This window comes from Mytilus californianus, unplaced genomic scaffold, assembly GCF_021869535.1.
Source record: "Mytilus californianus isolate M0D057914Y unplaced genomic scaffold, xbMytCali1.0.p SCAF_10, whole genome shotgun sequence".
In the NCBI taxonomy this organism is placed as follows: Eukaryota; Metazoa; Mollusca; class Bivalvia; order Mytilida; family Mytilidae; genus Mytilus; species Mytilus californianus.
Window position 1 is genome coordinate 38,375,052 of NW_026262582.1, and position 27,859 is coordinate 38,402,910.

General features: G+C 32.9%; 1 protein-coding gene and 1 long non-coding RNA gene across 4 annotated transcripts; both read left to right on the top strand.

Annotated features, from left to right (window-relative positions):
• Positions 1 to 1,544: 1,544 nt before the first annotated feature.
• Positions 1,545 to 6,924, top strand: LOC127718085 (uncharacterized). 2 transcript variants are annotated; one of them, XR_007989554.1, is made up of 3 exons: positions 1,551 to 1,628; positions 1,851 to 1,958; positions 5,000 to 6,924. It is a non-coding gene; the product is annotated as an uncharacterized LOC127718085 (long non-coding RNA). The 2 variants fall into 2 exon arrangements; XR_007989555.1 differs by lacking the exon at positions 1,851 to 1,958 and having other exon boundaries at positions 1,545 to 1,628.
• Positions 6,925 to 20,244: 13,320 nt separating this feature from the next.
• LOC127718076 (uncharacterized) lies at positions 20,245 to 25,847 on the top strand. Of its 2 annotated transcripts, none has more exons than XM_052223975.1 (2): positions 20,245 to 20,365; positions 24,122 to 25,847. In XM_052223975.1, the coding sequence occupies exon 2, from the start codon at positions 24,649 to 24,651 to the stop codon at positions 25,774 to 25,776; it is 1,128 nt and encodes a 375-aa protein (XP_052079935.1). In that variant the 5' UTR covers positions 20,245 to 20,365; positions 24,122 to 24,648; the 3' UTR covers positions 25,777 to 25,847. The 2 variants fall into 2 exon arrangements, with proteins under 2 accessions (XP_052079935.1, XP_052079936.1); XM_052223976.1 differs by lacking the exon at positions 20,245 to 20,365 and adding an exon at positions 23,036 to 23,124.
• Positions 25,848 to 27,859: the final 2,012 nt, after the last annotated feature.

Genomic DNA, 27,859 nt, shown 5'->3' on the forward strand with positions numbered 1-27,859 from the left:
AAATATTTACCCAAACCAATTGTACATCAAACATTTTACCATAAAGTTACATGTAAAAGCGCGTGACGTTTAGCGCGGTGAATAACACTTTTCTCCAGGTGAATATGCTTTTTTTTTTTATCTAAAATCCAATTCATATAGAGAAACCTACTAAAATGATACTAATATGGAATAACTAATCTTATTACCTTATTTGCTAATCCCCTACAGTTTACAGAACCTACTACTATGGATGCCATAGATATGCATATAAAAATTTTGTCAATAAAATAATATTCACATATATAACACACTTATATTTGTTGCTATCTGTCCCAAGTGATTTATATAACTTACATTTTTTTGCATGGTGTACACCAAAATTCATATCTTGTGTTGTCTTTAATAATTAATTTAATAATAAATAAACCGATTTTCGTCTTTTACTGTACATATTCTAATCGAGTCGACATACATTTGTGAAATTATAAAATAAAATCGTTTAAAACTGTTTAAGCGTCTAAACGGTTAAGAATGAGAAATTATGCAAAGCCCATCTTGAATTCGACAACTTAAAGTGATTCTAATCTATCACACACGGAACACATTTTCTGATATTCACAGTGATGACCATGAGGACTTTATTAATGAATCTTGTTGAGGGTGCTGTGCATTTGTATCTATATCCAAAATAGTGATGTACTAGTCAAACTCTGTTTATGGGTGAGGCTGCTTAGCATTTTTAATTTTACCAAAAAATGCTGTGGAGACTGGAGAGAAAGGCAATTATATGTCTAACATTTTGATTTAGACATTTTTAGAATGACACAGTGACTGACATCCATTCATCAAATACCAATCATCCTTTCCATTCATTACACTAATGGTAATTGAGCATCTTACTATATGTGCAATAATTATGATGATGATGCCTCATTAATTAATATGACAGGATATAGATGGTTTGATTTTAGAAATTATCTGATTTAAACTTGATAGCGCAATATGATTACTATACACAAATGAAACCTATTACTTAAGCAGATCCTGCTCCACATGTGGTACCTATCGTGTTGCTACTGTCAGTACACACCCGGGAAAATGGGGACGGGATTGTAGTTTCAACATTTGGAACATATCCGCAATCACTTGTCCATAACGGTTAACCAACTCGTGATGGCGTCCGTAAAGTTTACGAAGGGATATTACAACTTCACCACTTGTAACTCTTGGTTTAAAAGCTTCCTTGAGAGCAGCAACCCTCTATCAAGGACATCATGATAGGAAATACAGGTAATGTCCCATGGGATTCTTGTTTATCAAGGAATTCTATATATATTTTCGTATAAACGACCAAAACAGCATGCATAACTACGTTAATAACAATACATTTGTAATGACTCACATACTATAGTACACATAGATTGGTTATCTTCAGGCTCTAAAAATATCTTTGATTTTTTTATATATCAACATAAACACAAGTGCGATTTAAATTTTAGCACCGATTCAGTCAAATCACCTTTTGAACATTTAGATAATTTCCCTTTAATCAAATGGGAATTCCCACTGAAAACGAAAGTAATTTTAATGTGCGTCGGTTGATAAAAAACAAAAGCCACAGTTTTGTTTTAAAACAAACTGAAAAGGTAAGTTAAATTAAAAAAAATCATGTTCATAATAGAAAAGTAAAACTTATTATGATAAAGATGACAATACAAATCGTTTGTTTACATCGGTAACCAAGATTATTTAAAGTAGTTAACACACCCCAATTCTAAAAATAGTAACCGTTAAAGTATGTATGTTTTAATTATTTGAAAACTACATTAAAAGGAATATTTAGGTGTTTTTATACGGACATTTTTTAGAAAGACGTTACTCGTTGCAGCATCATGATGAAAATGAAAAGAAATAAAGAAAAATCAGAGAACAATTGAAGGTCTTTCCACATCAATTTTCAAAGTTATTGAAAAGAAGTTAGTTCCTGTTTACTCAAAGTTAAAATTGGCAGTGGTTTCTATTTACCTTTGAGTGAAATAAGGAAGATAATTTACTACTTCCGGTGAAGTAAACGTCACTTCCGGTCTCATATGATAGCTTCTTTCACACTGATTCCAAAACTATACAGCTTCTATATACTTTTGCCTGTAAACCAGGAGATAATTGGCCACTTCCGGTTTATCGAAAGTCACTTCTAGTCTTTAGTGATAAGTTAATGTATCTAAATTACAAAAATATATGGATTCAAAGTACTTTTTCATGAAAAAAGTGCAAACATGGCTACTTCCCGTTTTCACAAGGTCACTTCCGGTTGTCATTTTTCAAGTTCATATGTCACCCAACCTTTTGTTTAAGGTCATATGGCTTTATAATGAACCAAGTTGAAGTAATAATCAATTAACCTTATAATTAGACATTTCAGGGGCACTAACTCCTATAAGATGCCATTAGATTGTATCAGATCAAATGTAACATATCTTCATTACAATGAAGCAATCATTTTGTACTTGTTCTTTTATACATATCTTTTAAAGTGTTGGAGAAAATGCAAAAACAAGGAAAAGTCACAATTGAGAACTTGACCTTGACCTTTGACCTTGACCTCATTTTCTAAGTTAGCACCTAGGGGCCTCGAATAAAAACATTCCAGGGTTATACGGTTAACGCTTGATGAGTAAATAATACATACCGACAAATTTATTTCGTAAAGGTAGATAACTTCTATAAAATTTCATCGAATCGCTTCGATCCAAATTAGCCAAAAATTCCTGAGAATGTAACGAGCAATTTGTAAAAAGAATTTTGTCGATATCTTTGTTTTGTTACGAAGGAGATGCACACAGATGATAAACAGTGAATAGGGAGATAACTCTTGCAAAGAAAATGGTTCGGCTTAGCAGGGTGAAATTTAAAAGCGCATAAACTATACAATACAATATGAGAAATATCTAAGCGACATATTGCGAAACAAACATTTATCGCAAGAACAAAATTTGGCGGAAGAAAAAAATAAATAGTTAAAAACCAATTGTTCAAAGAACAATTGAAGGTCTTTCCACATCAATTTTCTAAATAATTGATAGGAAGCTACTTCTCAGTTCTGGTTTACTCAAAGTTATTAATAGCGTCAAAGTATAGATTTCTTCATACTGATTCAATAAATAAATGGTTTCTATATACTTTTGCCTGAAATAAGGGAGATAATTGCCAACTTCCGGTTAAGACAATGTCACTTCCGGTCTCATATGATAGCTTTATTCACACTGATTCCAAAAATATATAGTTTGTATATACTTATGCCTGTAATAAGGAAGATGATATGCTACTGCCGGTTTATAAAATGTCACTTTCGGTCTCAAATGATAGGTTAACCTATGATCATTCAAAAAATATATGGTTTCTAGGTACTTTTCCATGAAATAAGTGCAAAAAATACTACTTCCGGTTCACTCAAGGTCACTTCCGGTTTCCTTTTTCCAAGGTCATATGTCAACCAACAGTTTGCAATAGACCCTATGGCTTTCTCATGTACCAAGTTGGAGTAATAATCAATTAACCTTAAATTGAATCATTTCAGGGACAATAACTCCTATAAGATATCATTGGATTGTTTCAGACCAAATGTATCATATCTTAATCACAATTAAGCAAACATTTTGCACTAGTTCTTTAATTTGTAACTTTAAAAGTGACAGAGGAGATCAAATAACAAGGAAAAGTCAAAATTTAGAAAAGGACCTTGACCTTTGACCTTGGCCTCAATTTCATTTAAATGAACGAAGGAACTCAAATCAATATACTTTAGGTCTGTATCACTTACCATTCATGCTATACATTTATATATCCCTTATGTCAAATACAGAAGGGGAAATAACTCTCCTATGGAGTTTACGTATCGCTTCGGTCAAAATTGGACAAAACATCCTGAGGATATAACGAGCAATTTGGTAAAAAAAATTTGTCGCTTTCTTTTACGGTTACGGAGGAGATGCATGCACAAGGAAAACAGTGTTCAGGGAGATAACTCCTACAAAGAAAAGTATTCGGTTAAGCAGGGTCAATTTCAAAGGCGCATAAACTGTTTGATATCATATACGAAACATCAAAGCGACATCTTGCGAAACAAAAATTTATCTCAAGAACAAAATTTGGCGGAAGAAAAAAAAAAAAAAATAATCAGAAGAAAACCAATAGGTCTTTCCACAGAAAAGTGGAAAGACCTAATAATAATAATAATTATAATCAGAACAAATACAATAGGTCTTTCCACAGAAAAGTGGAAAGACCTAATAATGAACACGCTAACACCAAAGCTGTTTTTTATACCAATGTTCCTTTTGAATATTTGCTTCGTAACTTACGTCAAAAGTGACAGTGTCAATCACTGACCAATACGAATCGATATTTTTAATAATAGTCTTGATATTTCTCTTGACCAAAGGCGCTTGATAAATGGAACCCCTTATTATTTTTTCTATTCCTATTGATGTTCATTTATTTCACTATTTGATGTTTTCTTACGATATTCAAATAACAGTAGCTTGCATATTTCTGTAACATTTTCTTTTCAATTTTCCCAAATTTAAGACAATCTTACTCGTCTTTTTGCTCCGAATATGATATATGATGTTTTATCCCCACCTCCCCCCCCCCCCCCCCCCCCCCCCCCCCCACACACACCCGATGTATTTTTCCTGTATAGTTTTTTTTCAATTTCTTTATCTTGTAAAATATATTTTTTATGACACAAACTTTTATCCGTCTTCATTAATGGATATTACGTTGGTACTCTTAGTGTGTTATATTTAGTTTTGACATCATCATCAATGCAATATATTTTTTTCTTGAAGACAACACTTTTAGATATTACAACTATTTACTGCAGATATTCAGTCATTATCGGGTAAGGAATTTGGACAGTTCAGAGTGCTTTAAAAGAATGAAAATGTTTTGATATAATTTCTTTGGAACGATTGCGATAAAATAATAATGCATACGCTATGTATTTAAATTACAGAATGACGGACAGTAAATTATGTGCTGGTTGTCAGCGTGGTGATGAAGATATAAAAGCCATATCATGGTGCAGTGATTGCAGTGAACCTGTATGTAAGGCGTGTTCCAGAGTTCACGACAGATTGGTCCCGCCTCACAAGGTAGTACTGTTCCAATGCAAGAGATTCAACACCTCAGTTCTTCAATCCTTACATTGTCCAAGAACTGCCAGAATCATCCAGATCAAGCGATTTCACTGTACTTCTGTCAACATGACAAGGTAGTCTGCGTTTCATGTGTTCCGGTATCACATCAGAATTGCAAGCCTCTAATTTCAATTAAAAAAGCTGCTCGAGGCGTGAAAAATGGCAGCGCTATTTATGATCTAGAAAGAAGGATTTAAAACTTATGTCAAGTTACAGAGAACATACGGAGTCAAAGTGAGACAACACTTGTAGATTTGAAAAAAAAATCGAAATTAAAATCAAGAAAAGGGTCTCGGAAATCAAGAAAAAAGTAATTGCTCATTTAGATACGTTAGAAACAGAGATACATAAAGACATTGATTCTAAGTATAAAACATGTACTGCGATGGCGTTCCAAAACAAAAAATAGCATCAAATCCAGATCAGAGTCGCTGTTTACATGGAAAAGTGATCTAAGATCACTGAAACAACATATATCAGAAATCCATTTATTCAGAGTGGTAAAATTTCTAGATGCAAAAACTCACCGGAAAAAAATGGAAATCAGAGAAATCCAAACAGCTAATGTTCCGATACTTAAATATCATCCATCAGAATCTGAGTCGAACATTCAGAAATTAGTCCAAGATTAGGTACAATAACGATAGAAAATGCTGAAGTCCAAATGTCTGTACTAGATATCGACCAACAAGGTCAATTTCTCGTTAGGAACGACACATTCATTCCAGACCACGAAATTAGATAATGAAGTGAGTATCTATAGAGGTTGCTTTATTGCTGTTGGTGATGCAGGTATCTAGGTCATCGACCTGATATCATTGACGCCTGGTACGAGAATTGATGTTGAAGGATTCTGTAGTGGAATCACATTTGTTAAGGACAAGATCTAGGTAGGAAATCAAGATCACACTATAACTATTATAGATATCAATGGTGAAGTTCTAAATATAAAACAAACAACATTTTGTCCTTATAAAATCTGTGCCAATCAGGACGGTGATGTCTATTGTACAGACAACAATAGTAATAACGTATACGTTGTTACATAGGATGGAAAAGAACGTGAGATATACAACAGTTCTGGCCTGAATGCTGCTATTGGTGTAGCTGTAGATGACCGTGGTGATGTGTACGTAGCAGGATATGAATCAAACAACATACATAGAATATCTGATGATGGAAAGACACATGGCATTGTCTTGACAGCAGAAGATGGTATCAATGAACCGACCTGTTTATCTTACAACAATGAAACAAAAGAACTGTTAGTCTTAAATGACTATTCAAAATCTATCAATATCTATAAAACACAATAAACACCGGTTTAGGAACACTGACTCGTAGCATCGATAATAAGCCCAAAAGATAAAACAAAAGTTTATATCTTAGTGAAAAATAAATTAATAACCGGGTTTTCAAATATTGCTTTAAACTTTTTATCAGATTTACCTTTTACTGACAAACTGAACCATACGGAAAGTAATCCAATAACTATTCAAATCTGAAGTGTAATGAATGTGACAACGTTTTTTCTTAAATACGAAGAATTAAAAAATCTAGAAAAAATTTATTGATGGACTAGTTGTAAGTAATTTTCAAACTTGCACACTGAGCAAAAGAAGAGCATGAGGATGGGTTTGCATATTTCGGTCACACATTCTATATCAGTTCATGACAGATCAAAATTGTGTGTCAGTAAGTTTATTACAAAACCAATTATTAAAGAAAAACTTTATCTGAATGTTCCTTAGGGAATCTAGTTAAAAACTACATCCGGGGAAATGATACATCAGTGAACATGGCACCAGTTGTTAATACTGATTTTTCTTTCAATTATTTTTATTATTTCAAACTGCGAAATAAACATAGGGTATAAGGCTAGGATGAAACTTCGATGGTTTTATCCCTATGAGAATTGGTCAGACATCGTTACTTTTTTGGGAGAAGTACATTCCTAACGGACAAGAATGCTTCGAGAGAGGTATGAGGAAGAACGACTGAAATCGACACCACATCGTCACACTCACGAATCGTTTGCTCGTACCTACATGTCTGTGTCGCATCTTACCAGCGACATGTTTCCGGAGTCTTACATCTTTAGATACAAAACAGATGTTAATAATGTCATTTTAGTAACTTTGTTATTCTTCAATGGAGTTTGTTCTTGATTTTGCACAAAAATCTTTCTGTATTGTTTATGACGTTGCTGAAAAATAATTACAGGACGAATTGAAAACAACAAACATATTCCTAACATTGTTCAAAAATTCTGTGAAGAAAATGGTTGGTTAAATCTCATTTTATGCTTGCTAAATCTCCCATGGGTATTTAATTTGTTAATTAATAGTTCCGCTGCATTGATTAAATTTGATGAACAACCCAGAGAAACACTATTGTTATAGTTCACTTATTGAACACCAAAGGAAAAGAGATGAGACTTTAACAATTTAGTTCAACCCGGATACCTTTTATGTTTATGTACCGATCCGAAGTCAAGAACCTCGTTGTTCGTCAAGTATCAAATCTTTATATGTTCGTTATTTTGAGGATCATATCTAATGGCAGATATGTGATTATTTCTGTTTAATCGTTTGATCCTGCTAGATTTTAACCTTAAGATTGTATCGGTATAATGTCTACTGTGGATTCATTATGATTCGTTGGATACCAATTTTTGTGATTTTCGTGGGAACAGATCAACCACGAATTCAAATGTTCAATGAATTACACATTTTCTAAAGGCTTGGTATATAGAGATCGTAAAACCACAAAATCAAATACCCAAGAAAATGAAAGTTCCCTCAATCCACGAAAATAAATGAATTTAGAGTACAATGTTGAGGATTAATTCATTCACTCTAACGGAGTTTAGTTTTTTTGTATTTAATACCAGTCTCGTGACCAAATATTATACATTTACACCACCTTTTATGAAACGCAGCAAGTACCGTATGTGTTACATAACAAAAACAAAGGATATGAGGTATCTATCCAGGACACAAAATCAACTCATGCACAGCAACAACAACAAAGAAAAGAATACAAAAAGCAAAGGAACAGCGCATTAATTGCTGTTTATCATCTCAAAATCACAGTGAAGAATTCAACACGGAGCTACAACTATGTTTACCTCACTACAAGTTTAACGCGACCCATAGCACGGCTTGAGCGGAATTATTTGCAAAAATAAATTTGGATAGACTGTGTAAGACGTAACACCTACTAATCAGGCCCGGTCAAAAAAGAACATTCTGGAAAGTAGTACATATTTAAAACAAAATAGTTCCTACGCATAGTTGTAAATATGAAAGTATGTAGCATATATCTTAGTAATTAAGGTATCACATGAAAGTCGAAGGACTGGTGATCCTTGTAGAACAAACAATTTACTGATAATTTTGAATAATACAAATATTATGAATTAGTTCCATAACTGAGGGCATATATAGTCTGTTTCTCAGATATTAAGTGCCTGGTTTGGTGTATCTAAAATTTCGGTAACCAGTGCAGTACGGTCTGGTGTATAAATACAGGGATATTAATCGTGCTTTCATCATATGTTTTGAAGTGAAAAAGTGAACGTTGATAGGAATGATGACCAATATTAGATGGTGTGTGTTAACATTTTATTGTATAAACTATCCTACAATTTAGAGAATGATGTGGCACACATAAGATAAATAATCTCAAGAATAAATAAATCATAACTCTAAAAATACAGAAAAGCATACATATCAAGCACGGGGAAACTTTCTATGGCCTCCACACAGCAATTACAACAAACTCTGTTAAAATTTAGTAGAATCAAATGATATGGGTATCTATCCATGAAACAAAATCGATACGGCAACAACAACACAAACAAACAAACAAACAAACAAATAAAAAGCGAAGGGCTGTTTGCTTGCTTATGTCAGAAAATTTGCTCAAACATTTACAGTAATTAAGCATTGGGTCTCCTACTATGAAGGCCACTCTTGATAAATGATAATTCAAATATAACACCATTTCAATAGAGATAAAGGCATTGAAGTAACAAGAAAGTAAGATCATAATCAAATCCTCACATGAACAAACATCAAACAAAATTATTTTATTAGTTAATTTATGTTGCATTAAGACTGTAAACAGTAAGCTCAACCCTCTTATGTGGTAAGACGATATGAGTTAAATGTAACGTTCCTTGAGTATGTATGAGAATAGGGCAATCGACTCCGGTTCTCGTGTTCAATTGGAGATGATCGAACTTAACCATCTTCAATATTGCAATATTTGGTTTAAGCCTATACTCCAAAACATTGAGAGATATTTTGATGAAACTTAACACTAGTGCCCAAAAAGATCAATATACATTAATGAATATCGTTCCTTTCAAAAATATAAGTGTCCTAAAAGACATTTAGACATTTGTATCTAAAATATACTACATATAAATAAAGGCAACAGTAGTATACCGCTGTTCGAAATTCATAAATCGATTGAGAAAAAAAAAAAATCCGGGTTACAAACTAAAACTGAGGGAAACACATCAAATATAAGAGGAGAACTACGACACAACAGAAACACAACACTAAAATGTAACACACACAGAAACGAACTATAATATTATAATTGCCATTTCCTGACTTGGTACAGGACATTTTAAGAAAAAAATGGTGGGTTAAACCTGGTTTTGTGGCTAGCCAAACCTCGCACTTTTATGGCAATGTTAAATATAACACTAAAATGACACCATTACATGACAGGAATACAGTACAAAATAGCTGTGTTTTTTTTAAACAATTTTCTGTCTTTTGAAACTTTAGTGTCTGTACTGCACTGTTACAGTACGGACCACATGGAACCCAAACAATATGGGAAAAGGTAACATTTTCCCTACGGAATGTATGAAAAGGTAAACGTTTTTAAAATATAAATTATTTGAAAAGGGTGGGGTGACAGAACCCAAATGGCACACTTGTGTATTTACAAAATGCCTTTACATACATCTGACGTTTATTTTAATTTTATTTGCCAAAAACACGTAGTTTATAGCTGGTTGCAAGTCAAAGTCAGCGTTTTTCATAGGAGTTATTTCCCTTTGATTACTTTGCGTAACGTCGCGTGAACATTGATGACGTAAATATATTCTCCAAAACAAAACATCTGGAAAAACATAGGCGACCATTGCAATGGTAATTTCTAATAGAGAAATTTAAAATGCTACGTACACGCATTTAGACAGTTTCGGGATGACACGAGGTACTTGAAACGTGTTGTAATTCTATTTTCTTTAAGAAAATCGCTGTTTGAAACATATGTCTGCACAAATAATAAAATAATCGCACTTTTTTTACGGACAGCAAAGCTTGAGCCAGACTATAAGAGTTCATATTTCGTTTCATAATACAGCTCTTCACGTTTTTACGTATTTAGACAATACTGGTGTTTAAATGTTTAGGTTAAAGCGTTCCTGGTTAATGTTAATCAAGAAAAGTGCTTCAGAAGTAAGAAACTACTATTATTTTCATTAATTGATATCTCTTTTACAATTTACATGTAGATAAATTTAAACGCTACTACAGTCTTTCCATGGATACTCTGCTCCATACTCACACACGAATTGAAGAAAGATATCTCGATAATTACTTGTAGGTTTGTATCCGTCAAAGTTGTACGTATATCTGTACCTGACTGCTTCGGCAATGTCGTCACCATACATCTAGGGTTCTTCTTTCGTCACTTCGATAACGCCGGAACACTTTTTATAAAAAAGTGTTTTGGACGATCTGTCTATACACAGCGGCTGACAGACATGTCCGTGAAGATCATAAACACTCACATAAGACGTTTCAGATACACTTAGAGGATTTTTTACACCAACATAAGCGACTGTTTTGCATACCATATGTCGTGTATCGATGTATCGACCTTTGTTCGATATACCATCGGATTGTTCGAAAAACTTGGTTGCTCCAGATTGAGAATCTGAAACCCGTATTTTGTCTACTCTTGGTTTAAAAAAATCCCATAATTTTGAGGTTTTGTCGTTTGAATAAATATTATCGTTGTCATCTATACTACCATTTCGGACAGGGTTGCAACCGAAATGTTGTCCAATCGGTCTGATATACATCAAAGTGACTGGAATGAAGGCCCATTGACTTACATCAGCTTCTCCATCAATCACAAAATTGTTCTGATTTGAACTGTCCATAACAGATTTATACCCGTCATCTTCGTATTCTACGTCACGTTTTCTTTTTCTACCAAAGGGTGATGACGAACAAAGCAAAATTGGTATACAACGTCCAAATGAGCATCTAAAAATTGACGACTTTGACAGTCAGATTTACGTGTGCATGTGAGTTCTCCTGGAGATAGCGCAAAACTGGTTATTCTTTCATCGAACACTTTTAGATATCCCGTGCTATTTGTGAATTCATTTAAATTACACATTGGTCGATTCGGCTAATGAAATTGATCAGCGGTTACTGGATAATCGATATCGAAATCATTACCTGAAACATAGATTTTGTAATGTCATTAATCGTGAAATACGACAAACAGTATATTTGCAATTTAGAAAATAGAAAAAAGTGTATCTAAGACTTAGATCGAATAAGACTTAAAAGAAGTAAATTTTTCTATTATAGAGAAGTCTAGGTTTTTTAAAAACAAATAACATAAAAAAAAAAAACTCAATGACAAAACAAAACATACTCAAGTGTCCCAAAGTCGGTGAATAAGTAAGAGACAGTTATGTATGTGTGTTAAAGAGTAAAACATCGTTATTTGTGTCAGTGAACTACAATTGAATCTCAATTCACTGCAACAACTTCATCAAATAAATGTAAGCATAATTTACTTGACATTGTAGTTCTTATACATTTGTGTCTCTCCAAACTTTGTATGCCTTGATATGCTTTGCGTTTTATTGTGAAAGAAAAACGGCTAGCCTGATTAAAGACGATACATTCAATGTCTTTATGAAACGTATAAAATCGTTTACTTACAAAATGTACAAAGAAGCAGTAAAGTACTATGAGCTCGAAGAAATTGACTTCATGATAACGTGTCTGCTTGATTGTTAGTTGCTAAACGTCCAGTGGCAATTGGTTTTAATGATTCAACATGATAAAAAGAGAAATCGGGAATGAAAAGACATACAATACAGTTCAATCAAGTTGAAAACTAAATATTTAGAAACACAAAATCAAACGAATCCAAAAACCCATACAGGTGATCACATTGAGCAGACAATGCCTAGTCAGCAAGTGACAATAGTTATGTTGCTTATGAGTCCCCTACTGATGAAGTCGAAGGGGACTTTCGGTTTGCATTCCGTCCGTCTGTCTGTCTGTCTGTCCATCCGTCAGTCCGGCAAATCAGTTTTTCACACTTTTTTTCTTTGTTCTTGAAGATATTGATTTGATATTTGGTATACAGTTTTATCATAACAATTAAAAAATCAAGTTCGAATTTTGTTCCGGTTTGATGATTAAGTCCAGAGTTATGGTCCATACCTAATGTTAGAGTACTATGTTAAACCATATTTCTGTACAAAGGGAGATAACTCATTTTTTAAAAGATTTTTGAAAAACATTTTCCGTAAATTGTTTGAAGAATTTTGTGGCAGGTTTGTTTGTTATTTTGTTTTTTTTAATTTTCTGAATGCTACATGTATATATATATATATATATATATATATATATAAAGAAAAGTCAAATAGAATCCGTATGCTAGTAACATATAAGAAAAATAATATAAGATAATGACGGTTTCAATTCATCACTTTTACTAGCGCTTTTACTGCTTTCACATATCTTCAGGTAATGTGACTTGTATACATAAATGTTATAAAACAATTGATTGACGTTAACAATAGTATGACGTTATTACCACGAGATTATGATATATTTAGTTTCATGCGACAAATTGAAAATAATTTACACAAAAGTGAAAAAATGGACAAAGTATTACAAAAAAAGAAGATTATCAACAGCAAAAGACAGTCAAAAAGTCTAAAACGATATTTAACATCTTCAAAATTCGACTTTAATGAAACTTTGCCTATTGTTAGAAAATGTACATATAAACGATGTATGACATGTCCAGATTTAATAGAAGAAAGTTCAATTTATTTCAAAAATGGAAAGCATTTCACAGTTAAACAAAATATGTCTTGTAAAAGTTCAAACGTCATTTATTCTCTCATATGTGCAAATTGTGAGGAAGTCTATATTGGAGAGACAAAAACAGAACTGCGGACTAGAATGACTGTACATAGACAGCAAACCAACCATGAAGATTTAACAATCATCAGGGCTAACGACCATTTCCATCGTTGTTCTAATGGACGATTTAAAATATTTCCGTTGTATATGGTCAATCGTCAAAATGATTTTCTCCGGAAGAAGAAAGAAGAATTATTCATAAACATTCTCAATCCGGGATTAAATGATAAATAATATTTTAATTTTTACGAAACATTTTAAAGACTTTACTCCAATTTTAAAATGACATTAGTAGTCCCCCTTGTATTTGTTAACGTCATACTATTGTTAACGTCAATCAATTGTTTTATAACATTTATGTATACAAGTCACATTACCTGAAGATCTGTGAAAGCAGTGAAAGCGCTAGTAAAAGTGATGAATTGAAACCGTCATTATCTTATATTATTTTTCTTACATATATATATATATATATATATATTTTTTTTTATAAAGTGAAATTCTTTAAAAAGATAATAATCTATTTGTAGTAAGGTTTATATTTCATTATATTAGATTGCGTAGATAAAAGTTGTTGAAATTTTATAGATTAGTTACAAATCTATATTAGTTTTTGACAAATGTAAGAAAAAGTATTTGGAACTATAAATGATATTTGATTATAATTTGAAAATAGATATACATTGTATTACATCATATCAAATTTTAGAGAAGTATTAATCATATCTGATGTTAGAGTGTTTTCCACACTTTTTTTTTCATCATGCTTGAAGATATAGTTTTATCATGGCAAGTTACATATCAAGTTTGAATTTGTGTTTTGGTCTGATAATTGTGTACAGAGTTATGGTCCTTGGATTTGAAAAATTCACCCATATAATTATTTTCCGACGCTGCTTTTTGTCATGCTTGAAGATATTGACTTGATATTTTTTGTTTGCTTACACCATTACAAGTTATAGAACAAGTTAGCATTTTGTTCCAGTATAATGAATTTTACCCGGTAGCGGACTATGTGTTGCCATGCAATACTCTCAGAATGCTTGTTTTGAGTAAAATCCTGCTTTCAGTTAATTTTTTAAATGATAAAAGTGAATGTCAGTATAGAATGAATATAAATGAATAAAACGACTATGACTTTATGAAACTAATTTAATATGGTGGTTTTATTCAGTAAATCGATTTTATTCACATCAATTCGACATACATTTATGAAATCATAAAATGAAATCATTTCAAATCATCAAGCGTCTAAATGATTAAGAATGAGAAATTACGCAAAGCCAATATTGAATTCGACAATTTTAAAGTGTTTTTAAAATACCAAACACGGAACCAATTTTCGGCTATTCACAAAACATTGAGTTGTAATATCTATTAGTTTTGATGTAAATTGTGTCTTAAACTTCCAGTTTTGATTATTCAACTTCGTGCAGTCGATGAAAAAATGATACCTTTATCCAAAAAAAGTGATGAATTTGTCAAAATCTTATACAGAGATAAGGAATTCAGGTAGATTTCTGCTTATCCAAAACAAGTGATATTTTAGTCAAAAACATATACAGGGATGAAAACTTTGGTTAAAATTCTTTGTATGGGTAAGGTTGATGTGCATTGTTACATTTTACAAAACAAAAGTGATGTGGGACCAGATAGAAAGGAAATGTGTATCCAACATTTCAATATAGACATTTTTATAATGTCACAGTGACATTCATAAATCAAATATCAATCATCTTTTTCATTTATTATAACAATGGCATTTGAGCATCTTACTTTTTGTGCAATACTTATGATGATCAAGCTTCGTTCAATAATTTGAGATACATTATATCAATATTTCAATTTAAAAGATGATCTTATGAAAACTTGATAGCGCAGTGGCCAGTGTGAATACTTAGCATAAATGAAAGCTTGGTTCATATCATTAACAATATGTCGTTTTATTGCTCTGTGTCTATTATTTTTTCCGTTTGGTTTCATTAAAACGAGGAACTGCATGGAGTTATACCATACGTCAACATGAAACACACAATGTTAGAACCGATAAATACAGTATGTTTAAATTTTACTACTGTGTAAAATTTTCAATAATTAAGAATAATTTTAATATTCAAAAGATCAAGGTGTTTACATGAATAGTATATACATGTATTGACTCTTATCATCCCTTTTTGTAGTGAGAAAGAACAATGTTCTGTGTCGTTATTGCCCTACGGATCATTCATCTATGGTCAAGTGAAATGTTTCTGTTTCGTGCTGTCGTTCAATTTTTACCATTGTTATCTATGGTAATATTAACAGATTTTCTGTTGTCTGTTATTACTCGTTGGCTGGTGCTTTAGAGCGAGTTTATGTTCCGTTATCACCTTTTCGGCATCCGTTTCTATAAGGAGATTGCACGAATTCATGTTCCGCTATTTATCTTTTCGGCATCCGTTTCTATAAGAAGATAGAACGAGTTTATGTGCTGCTATTGCTCTAATAATCATACGTGTATTTCGGATGATATAGAATAATTTCTGTTGTCTTTATATTCTCTAGTTACAATGTGTTACTTTGGTTTGATATAACTAGATTTTTTTTTTTTTGGTGTCTACTATTTCGGTCTTTATCGTTTGCTACTGTGCACGTTGTGAGCTAGCACGAGTTGTTGTTGTCTGTTATTACTGTCTTTATCATACGCTTCTGTTGTGAACTAGGATGATTTTTGTATGTGTATGTATCATCTATCGTTACTATTCGCTTCTTTAATGAGCTAGAACCAGTTTTTGGAGTCTGTAATTGTAACGTTATGACTAAAAAAGAAAAAGACAAACATACAAACACTTGTACACAAAACACAACGTACAAAACCAAAGACTAAACTCCGGAAGGGTAAGCAGATCCCCCTCCACATATGTGGCACACGTCGTGTTGCTCGTGTTAATACAAACCTGATAATAAGTCAAGGTAATAAGTAAAATTCGGTAAGTCGCATTCGGGGAAGAATTTACGAAGGGCTGCATTCCACTTCACCTCTTGAATCTCTTGGTTCAATAGCTTCGTTGAGAGCAGCAACCCCCTTTCCAGGAAATCATGATAGGAAATACAAGTCCTGGAATATCAACTCGAGATAAACATGATATAAATACCTCGTATTTAGGTGCTGCAGGAATATTGCCACATCGAAATGGAAAATACACAACTGGGAAGCTGCAATTATCTCTTTCGTGGTAATTTTTTTTACTGACCCTCATTGTCGATTTATCAAGTCATGTTATAAGGCAGACTTAACTGTATCTGTTGTACCCTTTTTCTAAAGTTCGATGGGATATATGCAATCAACATAGTCACTAAATTTTGAATTTCGTGAGATGTAATATAATATGTTGGTCACCGAATGTCATTGACCAATGAGAAAAAAAGAATACTGTAATCTCAGTCATAAATTGCCCGACATGAAAAGTGTAACAATTTAAACTATAAAACTAATGACCTAAAGTATAGCAGAAAAATACGGAAAAACAAATATGAAAGACAAATATCAACGACAACTACTGAATTACAGGCTGTTGACTTATGAAAGATGAATAAAATAGTTTTACATGAAACAAGTAGCCAAGAGACACAAAAGGTAACATTCGGGTCGTGCTTATTCTGAGTGATTCATTTATGGTAAGGAACTGCAATCTAAGGAAGAGAACTCAATCCTCGTAAAACAATTTTTGGTCGAGCACCAGTGATTAGTCTTCTGCATATGAAATGCGCACTGGCGTACAAAATTATGAACCTATTACCTGCAATGAATCTTTGTAAAAGTGTATTAACTTATAAAATCTCATACTATATAGATTGAAAAAGAAAATTACGGATTAGATGCTGAAACTTCAAGTTTTATATTATTATAGATTTTCTTGCATTTGCACAACTTTCAAGTCATTCACAGGTTTGTGAGGACTGATATAAATTCGAAGTTGTTTTCAGTCCGAGAAAGCCTGTATTTTTGAGTATCCCGATATTATGTGCTGGTTGTCAGCGCGGTGATGAATACATATCAGTTGTATCTTGGTGCAGTGACTGCATTGAGCTTGTATGTAAGACGTGTTCCAGAGTTCACGAAAGGATGTCCCCACCTCACAACTCAGTTCTTCACTTCTCAAATTGTCCAAGAACTGCAAGAATCATCCAGATCACAAGATAGTACTGTACTGCTGTCAACATCACAAAGTAATCTGCGATTCATGTGTTCCGGTATCACACAAGAATTGCAAGTCTATCATTTCAATTGAAAAAACCGCAAGAGGCGTGAAAGATGGCACCGCTATTTCTGATCTAGAGAGAAGGATTATCAACCTATGTCAAGTTACAGAGAACATACTGAGTGAAGGGGGGACAACACTTGTAGATTTAGAAAAAAAATCGAAACAAAATCAAGAAAAGGGTTTCGTAAATCAAGCATAACATTATTGCTCATTTAAATAGGTTAGAAGCAGATATTCATAAGGACATGGATTCTAAGTATAAAACATGTACTGAGATGTTGTTCCGAAACAGTAACAGCATCCAATCCAGCTTTGACTCGCTGTCTACATGGAAAAGTGATCTAAAATCACTGAAGCAACACACATCAGAAATCCGTTTATTCCAGGTGGTAAAATTTGTAGATGCAAAAACTTACAAGAAAGAATTGGAAATCAGAGAAATCCAAACAGCTACTGTTCCGATACTAAAATATCATCCGTCAGAATTTGAGTCGAACATTAAGAAACTAGTCCCAGACTTAGGTAAAATAACGGTAGAAAATGTTCAAGTACCAATGCCTGTACTAGATATCGATCAACAAGGTCAATATAGAAGTTATCACAAGCATATTCATTCCAGACCACGAAATTAGGTACTGGAGTAAGTATCTATAGAGGTTGCTTTATATCTGATGATAGGTTACTCCTCTGTCACAGCATGGACACAAAACTTTCTGTTTGTACACTTGATGGATCGAACTCCAACGTGATTGACTTGGATTATTCACCGTTAAAGATAAGCTTATATGACAAAACCCATGCTATAGTATCTGTTGGTGGTGAAGGTATCTAAATCATCGACCTGACAGCATTGACGCCTGGAAGGATAATTCAAGTTGATGAAATATGTTTTGGAATCACAAGTGTTAAGGATAAGATCTGGGTAAAAAATAAATCTTACATTCTCACAATTATAGATATCAATGGAAAAGTTCTAAAAGTAATTAAAACAACATTTGATCCTAAGGATATCTGTGCCAATCAAGACGGAGATGTGTATTGTACTGACTTAGATAGTAATAAAGTATATTTTGTTACAGTGAGCGGAAAAGAACGTGAGATATTCAACAGTCCTGACCTTAAACATGCTACTGGTGTAACTGTAGATGACCGTGGTGATGTGTACGTAGCAGGATATAGATCTAACAACATACATAGAATATCAAATGCTGGACAGAAACATGACATTGTCTTGATAGCAGACGACGGCTTCTATCAGCCGAGTGCTTTATCTTACAATAATGAAACAAAAGAACTGTTAGTCGTAAACGACGATTATAAATCTATCAAAATTTATAAAACCCAATGAACACTGACTTAGGAACACTTCACATTTTAATGAAAAATTGATATATATATATAACCGGGTTATCAAATATTGCTTGAAACATTTTCAGATGTCGCTTCATACTTTTAAGTTGAACATTTCTGAAAATAATCTAATAATATTTTTATGAAAGTATCTATTTTAAATCTGAATTCTAATGAATATGAGACCTTTTTACTGAAATATAACGAATTGCAAAATCTAGAAAAATAAAATGGTAGGCTTAATGTACTATATTAAGTAATGGTTCAAACTTGCACTGAGCAAGAGAAGGGCACTAAAGCGGATGGGTATGCATATTTTGGTCACAAGTTCTATTACAGTTCATGAAAGATCAACATTGTGAGTCAGTTATAGAAAAAAATACCTGAATGTTTCCTTATGAATCTAGTTTAAAAATGATATCCCGAGAATTGATTTACCTGTAAAATGGCACCAGTTGTTAGAAATAGGGATAAAATGCTGACTTTTAAGAAAAATATATTTTAATTATTTCAAACTGCGGTTTGAACATAGGGTAAACGTTGGTGGTATTAACCCTATAACATGTATATTAATTGGTCAGACATTGTTACTTTATTATCGGAAGTATATTCCTAACATAAAAAAATACTTCAAAAGTGTTATAAGGAAGATCGATTAAAATCGACACCACATCGTCACCATCACGAATCGTTTGCTTGATTCGATGCCTGTGTCTCAACTTACTAGCGACCGGAATCTTAGATCTTAGAACATTTTAGCAACAGTGTTTTCCTACAATGGGTACAGGGAAACAAAAATGTGTACTAGTTCAGTAAAAATGGACGTCATACTAAACTCCGAAATATATAAAAGAAACTAATATTAAAAAATCTAAAAAGACTAATAAAGGCATGAGGCTCCTGACTTGGAACAGGCGCAAAAATGCAGCGGTGTTTAACATGTTTTTTTTTTTTAGATTTCCACCCTCCCCCTATACCTCTTCTAATGAAAAAATAAACACACATCAATACGCACTGTTAAAAATATTTTAAAAAAAGTCCGATGTCAGAATAGGTAACAAAAGAAACTAAACAAATGACAATGCTACGTAAATTAACAAAGGACTACTAGCAGGTACTGAAATACAATGCTAAATCAACCATTTGTATACAACTTGTTTCAAGTTCCGTTACATTGATTTAATTCAATATAATTAAATCAATTTAACGGAACTTGAAACAGCTTTTATTTGAATCAATTGGGTGAACAATTCAAAGAGACACAATTGGTAGAGAATTATTATTGCGAACACAATGAGAAGATTTGAAACTTTAACAATTTAGTTCAACCGACCACCTTTTTATGTACCTGTCCTAAGTCAAGAACCTCGCTGTAAGTCATATATCATCTTAATGTTTTTAGTTATTTTGAGAATAATGTTTTAACGACAGATGTGTGATTATTTGTATTTAATCGTTTGATCCTGTTATATTTAAAGCTTGGTATTGTAAAGGCATTTGCATAATGTTGAAGGTTGACTTACGCCCCTTCTTAATGTCCCCTTTTGTTTATGTTTTTTGGGTAGTTTGTTTGTTTTTTTTCGTTTTGTGTGTTAATGGACCATCTCGTGAACAAATACCCTGCAAGTACGTCTCCTTTTAGTAATCGCAGCAAGTATCATATGTGTTACTTTGTTTATGTCATAAATATTGCTCAAACATATGCAGTAATAGACTATTAGGTCGTCCTACTATGATGGTCACTCTTGATAAAATGATTATAAAACTATAACTTCATTTCAAACGAGATAAAGGAATTAAAATACTAAAAAAATTAAGACATGAACGAATAGTTTATCAAACAAAAATATATTTTTCGTTATGTATATTTTGCATTAAGACGTTTAAACAGTTTTACACTAGTAATTTTTGGGGCCCCATATAGCTTGCTCTTCGGTGTAAGCCAAGGCTCCGTGTTGAATACCGTACTTTGACCTATAATGGTTTACTTTTATAAATTGTGACTTGGATGGAGAGTTGTCTCGCTAGCACTCATACTACATCTTCTTATATCTATTTGAACGTAAATATAATTAAAAAAAACCCAGATTAATGCGATCTGTTAATTCATCGATATCATTAAGATTACTACATAGCATATCGCATATACAATATATTGCAGGCACTTCCGTGCTTTTGTTTTTATGTTGGGTATGTTTTTTTTAGTTTTGAAACCAACAAATCGGAGTTTACCATGATACACAAAATGCAGGGAAAAGTATTACACATATGAGAGCAAAACATTGCCATGTGATGTATACACTGTATTCATGTATTTAGATAAGCAGTTAGAGATGATTTCAGCTGCCCCATTTGTGCACTTTCCATTTCTATGTAGCAAAATTCCAGCAGCGCCTGCATACGAAGTACATATCTCCCGAAGGATCCGATATTCCCGGGTTTGTATTAAATATCATGATTTCCTTGATAGAGGGCTGCTGCTCACAAGGAATTAAAAAAAAAAAACAGCTCTAAATGGTGAAGTTGAAATCATCCCTTCGTAAATTTTACGGACGCCATCACGAGTTGGCCATGGTTGACCGTTATCGAATAACCGTTTCACAGATGATATTGGATATGTTCTTTCTGTCGCTACTGCAATCCTCTTTCATTTTCACGAATGTGAACTACCGAATTTACCGGGTTTGTAATAACATTATTAACACGACGGGTGCCAAATGTGCAGCAGGATCTGCGTACCCTTCCGGAGCACCTGAGATCACCCCCGGTTTTTGGTGTGGTTCGTGTTGCTTAGTCTTTAGTTTTCAATGTTGTGTCTCTTGTACTATTATTTGTTTGTTTGTCTTTTTCTTTATTAGCCATGGCGTTGTCAGTTTATTTTCGATCTATGAGTTGACTGTCCCTCTGGTATCTTTCGCCCCTCTTTTAGTCTTGAGCTGGCATGTCAGTAACTGTTAGTAGTTCTTTGTTAATGTAATGATATGTGTGCCGCTTTCTCTAAAATGATCATCGTTGGTAATTTGTTTGACCATATGGTATATTTCTCATGACGGATGCATCAGAATCTCGTAAATTTTCTATTCCAATCAATTTTGATAATTCAATTAGGGAATTACGTTTTGTAATGTTTAACATGATTTAGTACTGCGGAGCAGGAAAACCGAAATTTGTAAAATGTATTATATATGTTATATGTACAGAGAAATATTTATTTATATTCGAATCCAACTGCTTACATAAGTAAACGAATTGGGATCTAAAACGATAATTTTTGTGTGCACAACTAGATTTTAAAAGACTACTTAAGTATGTTCTACTCTTTCAATCTATTGGTAAATTCAGTACTGTTCAGACCATCTGATTGCTGTCAATTAAGATCTGTTCAGTCTATGCCCATAAATTTTTTTAGTATCACACTGTTTTTAGTTGTAGACAACAACATTATTCTTAATTGCCTGAAAAGCATCTTATAAATACTGGATTGATTTCAAGCGAAGTGAACAAGACTGAACGAATTTATTGTTCGGACCTTTACATTATATCAGATAAAACTTGGTTCCCTGGCACAGAGGAACATGCACAGTAATCCAGGAATTTAATGTCCTTTTAATAAACTACTCATGGATTCGAAGATAAACGTAGATTGATTTGTTATTTACTTAGTTCTCTTTTCTTTTCACATGTTTTGGGTAGATGTGCATTGTACGCCCTCAACGCCGCTCTGAACACGCCTTGTCCGTGGGATCCTTGTGTATTAAGGATTTGTATAGTAATATGTACATCATTATACAAAGCCTTGGGTCACTTCAATTGTATCACAAGATATGTTGTGTCACCGGAAAAGCAAACATAACTATATAAGCGACAATACATGTGTAGTTACCCACCTACTTGATCTACAATTTGGTTACCTACAGGGTCTAAAAATATCTTTAATTTCTTTATTTATCAACATAAACACGATAAATGTGATTTAAATTTTAGTGCCGATTCAGTCAAATCACCTTTGGAACATTTAGGCAGTTTTCCTTTAATCAAATGAGAATTCCCACTAAAAACGGAAGTAATTTTAATGTGTCTAGGTTCATAACAAACAAAAGACACAGCTTTGTTTTAAAACAAACTGGATAGGTAAGTTAATTCTAAAAATCATATTCAAAATAGAAAAGTAAAACTTCTAATGACAAGGATGACAATACAAAGTGTTTGTTTACGTCGGTAACCAAGATTATTTAAAATAATTACAAATCACAATTTCAAAAATAGAATCCGTTAAAGTATAATATGTGTTATGATTATTTGAAAATTACATTCTCAGGCATGTTGAGGTGTTTTTATATTTAATCAAGATACTTGTAGTATACGGACATTTTCAAGAAAGACGTTATTCGTTGCTGCATTATGATGATAAGAAATGAAGAAAAATAATGAACACGCTAACACTAAAGCTGTGTTCATATACCAATTTTCCCTTTGAATTTGTTTATTTACTTAACTTCAAACGTGCCAGTGTTAATATCGGATAAATACGAATCGATGTTTTTAATAATTTTCTTGATATTTCTATGGACCAAAGGCGCTTGATGCATGGAACCCCCTTCTTTTTTTTATTCATATCCACGTTAATTATTTTCACTATTTGATGTTTTCTAACGATATTAAAATGACAGTAGTTTGCACTTTTTTGTACTTTATCGTTCTCATTTCTATTTTCCAAAAGTTTTAAATACATTCTTATTCATTTTTTTATTCCGACTGTTATATAGGATGTTTTATTTTCCCCTAAGATGTATTTTTCCTGTATCTTTTTTTTAAATTTCTTTATCTTGTGAAATATGTTTAGTTATCAGACATACTATTATCTGTCGTAAGTAATGGTTAAGACTTTGATACTCTCTTGTTACATTTAGTTTTGACATAGTTATCAATGCACTTTTTTTTTTGAAGACAAAACTTTTAGATTACATTTCTGTTTTTTCTGGGGCTTTTCAGTCATTGTCGGATAAGGAGTTGAGACAGTACAGAGTGAACGCAATTGCTTTAAAAGAATGAAAATGTTTTGATATAATTTCTTAGGAAAATATGCCATTTGATGAAATAAGGCATACGCTATGTATCTCTATTACAGAATGGCAGACAGTAAATTCTGTGCTGGATGTCAGCGTGGTGACGAAGACATAAAAGCCGTATCATGGTGCAGTGATTGCATTGAATATGTATGTAAGGCGTGTTCCAGAGTTCACACAAGGATGTCTCCGCCTCACAAGGTAGTACCAATGCAAGAGATGCAACAACTTAATTCTTCACTTCTTAAATTGTCCAAGAACTGTGACAATCATCCAGATCAAAATATTGTACTGTACTGCTGTCAACATGACAAGCTAATCTGCGATTCATGTGTTCCGGTATCACATCAGAATTGCAAGTCTATCATTTCAATTGAAAAAGCTGCTAAAGGCGTGAAAGATGGCGCCGCTATTTCTGATCTAGAGAGGAGGATTTCCAACCTATGTCAAGTTACAGAGAACGTACGGAGTCAAAGGGAGACAACACTTGTAGATTTAGAAACAAATCGAAACAAAATCAAGAAAATGGTTTCGGAAATCAAGCATAACATTATTGCTCATTTAGATAGATTAGAAGCAGAGATAAATAATGACATTGATTCTAAGTATAAAACCTGTTCTGCGGTGGTGTCCCAAAACAAAAAAAAGCATCCAATCCAGCTCAGACGCCCTGTCTACATGGAAAAGTGATCTAAAATCACTGAAGCAACACACATCAGAAATTCATTTTTTTCAGGTGATGACATTTCTAGATGCAAAAACTTGCCTTAAAGAATTGGAAATCAGAGAAATCCAAACAGCTACTGTTCCGATACTTAAATACTATCCGTCAGAATCTGCGCCAAACATTGAGAAACTAGTCCATGACTTAGGTACAATAACGGTAGAAAATGTTCAAGTTCAAATGCCTGTACTAGCTATCGATCAACAAGGTCAATTTCTCGTTAGGGACGAAAGAAAGTTATCACTAGCACATTCATTCAGGACCACGAAATTAGGTAATGGAGTCAGTATCTATAGAGGTTGCTTTATTTCTGGTGAAAGGTTACTCCTCGGTCACATCATGAAGAAACAACTTTTTGTTTGCGCGCTTGATGGATCGAACTCCAACGTGATTGATTTGGATTATAAACCACTTAATATAAGCTTATATGACAAAAACCATGCTGTAGTATCTGTTGGTGATGCTGGTATCCAGATCATCGACCTGACATCATTAAAGCTTGGTAGGAGAATTAAGGTTGAAGGATTCTGTGGAGGAATCACCAGTGTAAAGGATAAGATCTGGGTCAAAAATAAACCTGACACTCTCACCATTGTGGATGTTGACGGTAACGTTCTTAAAGTAATACAAACAACATTCGATCCTAGTGAAATCTGTTCCAATCAAGATGGTGATGTATATTGTACTGATAACAAAAATAGAAATAAAGTATACGCTGTTACATTTGACGGAAAAGAACGTGAAATATACAACAGTCCTGACCTGAAAAGTACTGCTGGTGTTGCTGTGGATGACCGTGGGGATGTGTATGTAGCAGGATTGTTATCAAACAACATACATAGAATATCTAATGATGGACAGAAACATGGCATTGTCTTGACAGCAGACAATGGCATCAATGAACCGACCGGTATATCTATCAACAATGAAACAAAAAAACTGTCAGTCTTAAAAGACCTTTATAAATCTATCAATATTTATAAAACTCAATGAACATTGGTTTAGGAACACTGTTGATTAGCGTATAAGTTTAAATATGACGAATAAAAAAATGTAGAAAAATATATTGATATGCTAAATGTGCTAGTTGTAAGTAATTTTTCAAACTTGCACACAGAGCAAGAGAAGAGCCCTATAGCGCATGGGTTAACATATTTCGGTAACGCATTCTATATCAGTTCATGAAAGATCGAAATTGTGAGTTAGTAATTTGGGACTTTATAATAAGACCAACATTTAAGAAAATATCTGAATGTTCCTTAGGGAATCTAGTAGTTGCTTGATTCGATATGCCTGTGTCGGATCTTACTAGCGAAATGTTTCTGGAGTCTCAGATCTTAGAAAATTTTAGTAACTGTGTTTTTCTGCATTGGAATTATGTATTGTTTGTTCATGATTTTGCACAAGATTTTTACTTTATTTATTGTTTATGAAGTTGCTTAAAAAAATTACAGAAGAAATGCAAAACAAAAAATAAATTTGTGATTTCTTACAGACATTTTTAAGAAAATGGTGGTTTAAACCTGGTTTTATGATTGCTAAATCTCTCATTTGTAAAAAAATAAGTTGTTTATAGTTCCGTTACATTGATTCAATTGGGTGAATATTTCAAAGAGACATAATTGGTTGAGTTCACTTCTTGTGCATAAACGGATAAGGGTTGTAACTTAATCAATTTAGTTAAACCCGGCCACCTTTTAATGTACCTGTCCAAAGTCAAGAACCTCATTGTTCGTCAAGCATGCATAACTACATTAATCACAACACATTTGTAACGACCCATCTACTATGGTACAAACATATTGGTTAGCTACAGGGTCTAAAAATATCTTTTTATCAACATCAACACTAATGCAATTTAAATTTTAGCGCTGATTCAGTCGAATCACTTTTGAAATATTTAGATAGTTTCCCTTTATTCAAATGGGAATTCCCACTGAAAATGAAACTAATTTAATTTACCTCGGTTGATAAAAAAAAAATGTCAGAATAGGCGAAAAAAGAAACTAAACAAATGACAATGATACGTAAATTAACAAAGGACTACTAGCAGGTACTGACATACAATGCTAAATCTATCATTTGTATACATTTATTCAATTCAATATAATTGAATCAATGTAACGAAACTATAAACAACTTTTATTTAAATCAACATGATCAATTGGGTGAACAATTCAAAGTGACACAATTGGTAGAGTTCACTGATTGCGTACACAATGAGATAGGTTGAGACTTTGAAAATTTAGTTCAACCCTTCCACCTTTTTATGTACCTGTCCTAATTCAAGAACCTCGTTGTTAATCGTATATAACATCTTTAGGTTAATGTTTTTCGTTATTTTGAGAATCATGTTTTAATGGCAGATGCGTGAGTTTTTCTGTTAAATCTTTTGATCTTGTTAGATTTAAAGCTTGACATTATATAGGCATTTGTATAATGTTGAAGGTTGAATTTGTTTTGAATGTCTTCTTTTGGTTTTTGTTTTGTGTTAAAGACCAGTCTCGCAAAAAACATATCCTACCTGTACATCTCCTTTTAGTAATCGCAGAAAATATCATATGTGTTACTATGTTTATGTAATAAAAATTGCTCAAACAAATACAGTTATAAACTATTGGGTCTTCCTACTTTGATGGTGACTCTTGATAAAATGATAATAAATATATACCTTCATTTCAATAAAGATAAAGGCACTAAAATATCAAAAAAAAATAATATCATAATCAAATCTTCACACGAACGAAGACATGCGAAGAGTTCATCAAACAAAACAATATTGTTCGTTATGTATGTGTTGCATTTTGAACGTACAAATAAAAAAAAAACAGATTAATTTCATCGGTTAATTTATCGATATCATCAAGATTACTACATTTCATATCGCATATACATATAGAATAATACATGTCAAAATCCGTATCGCATGCTGTATCACCATGGAAAACCAATATTAGTCCAGAGGGCCGAAGGTCCCGAGGGCTGATATTGGTCGAGTGGTGATACAGCATGCGATACGGATTTTGTCATGTATTGTTCTGTTTATCATATGTTTTAATAATTAAAATCAGATTCA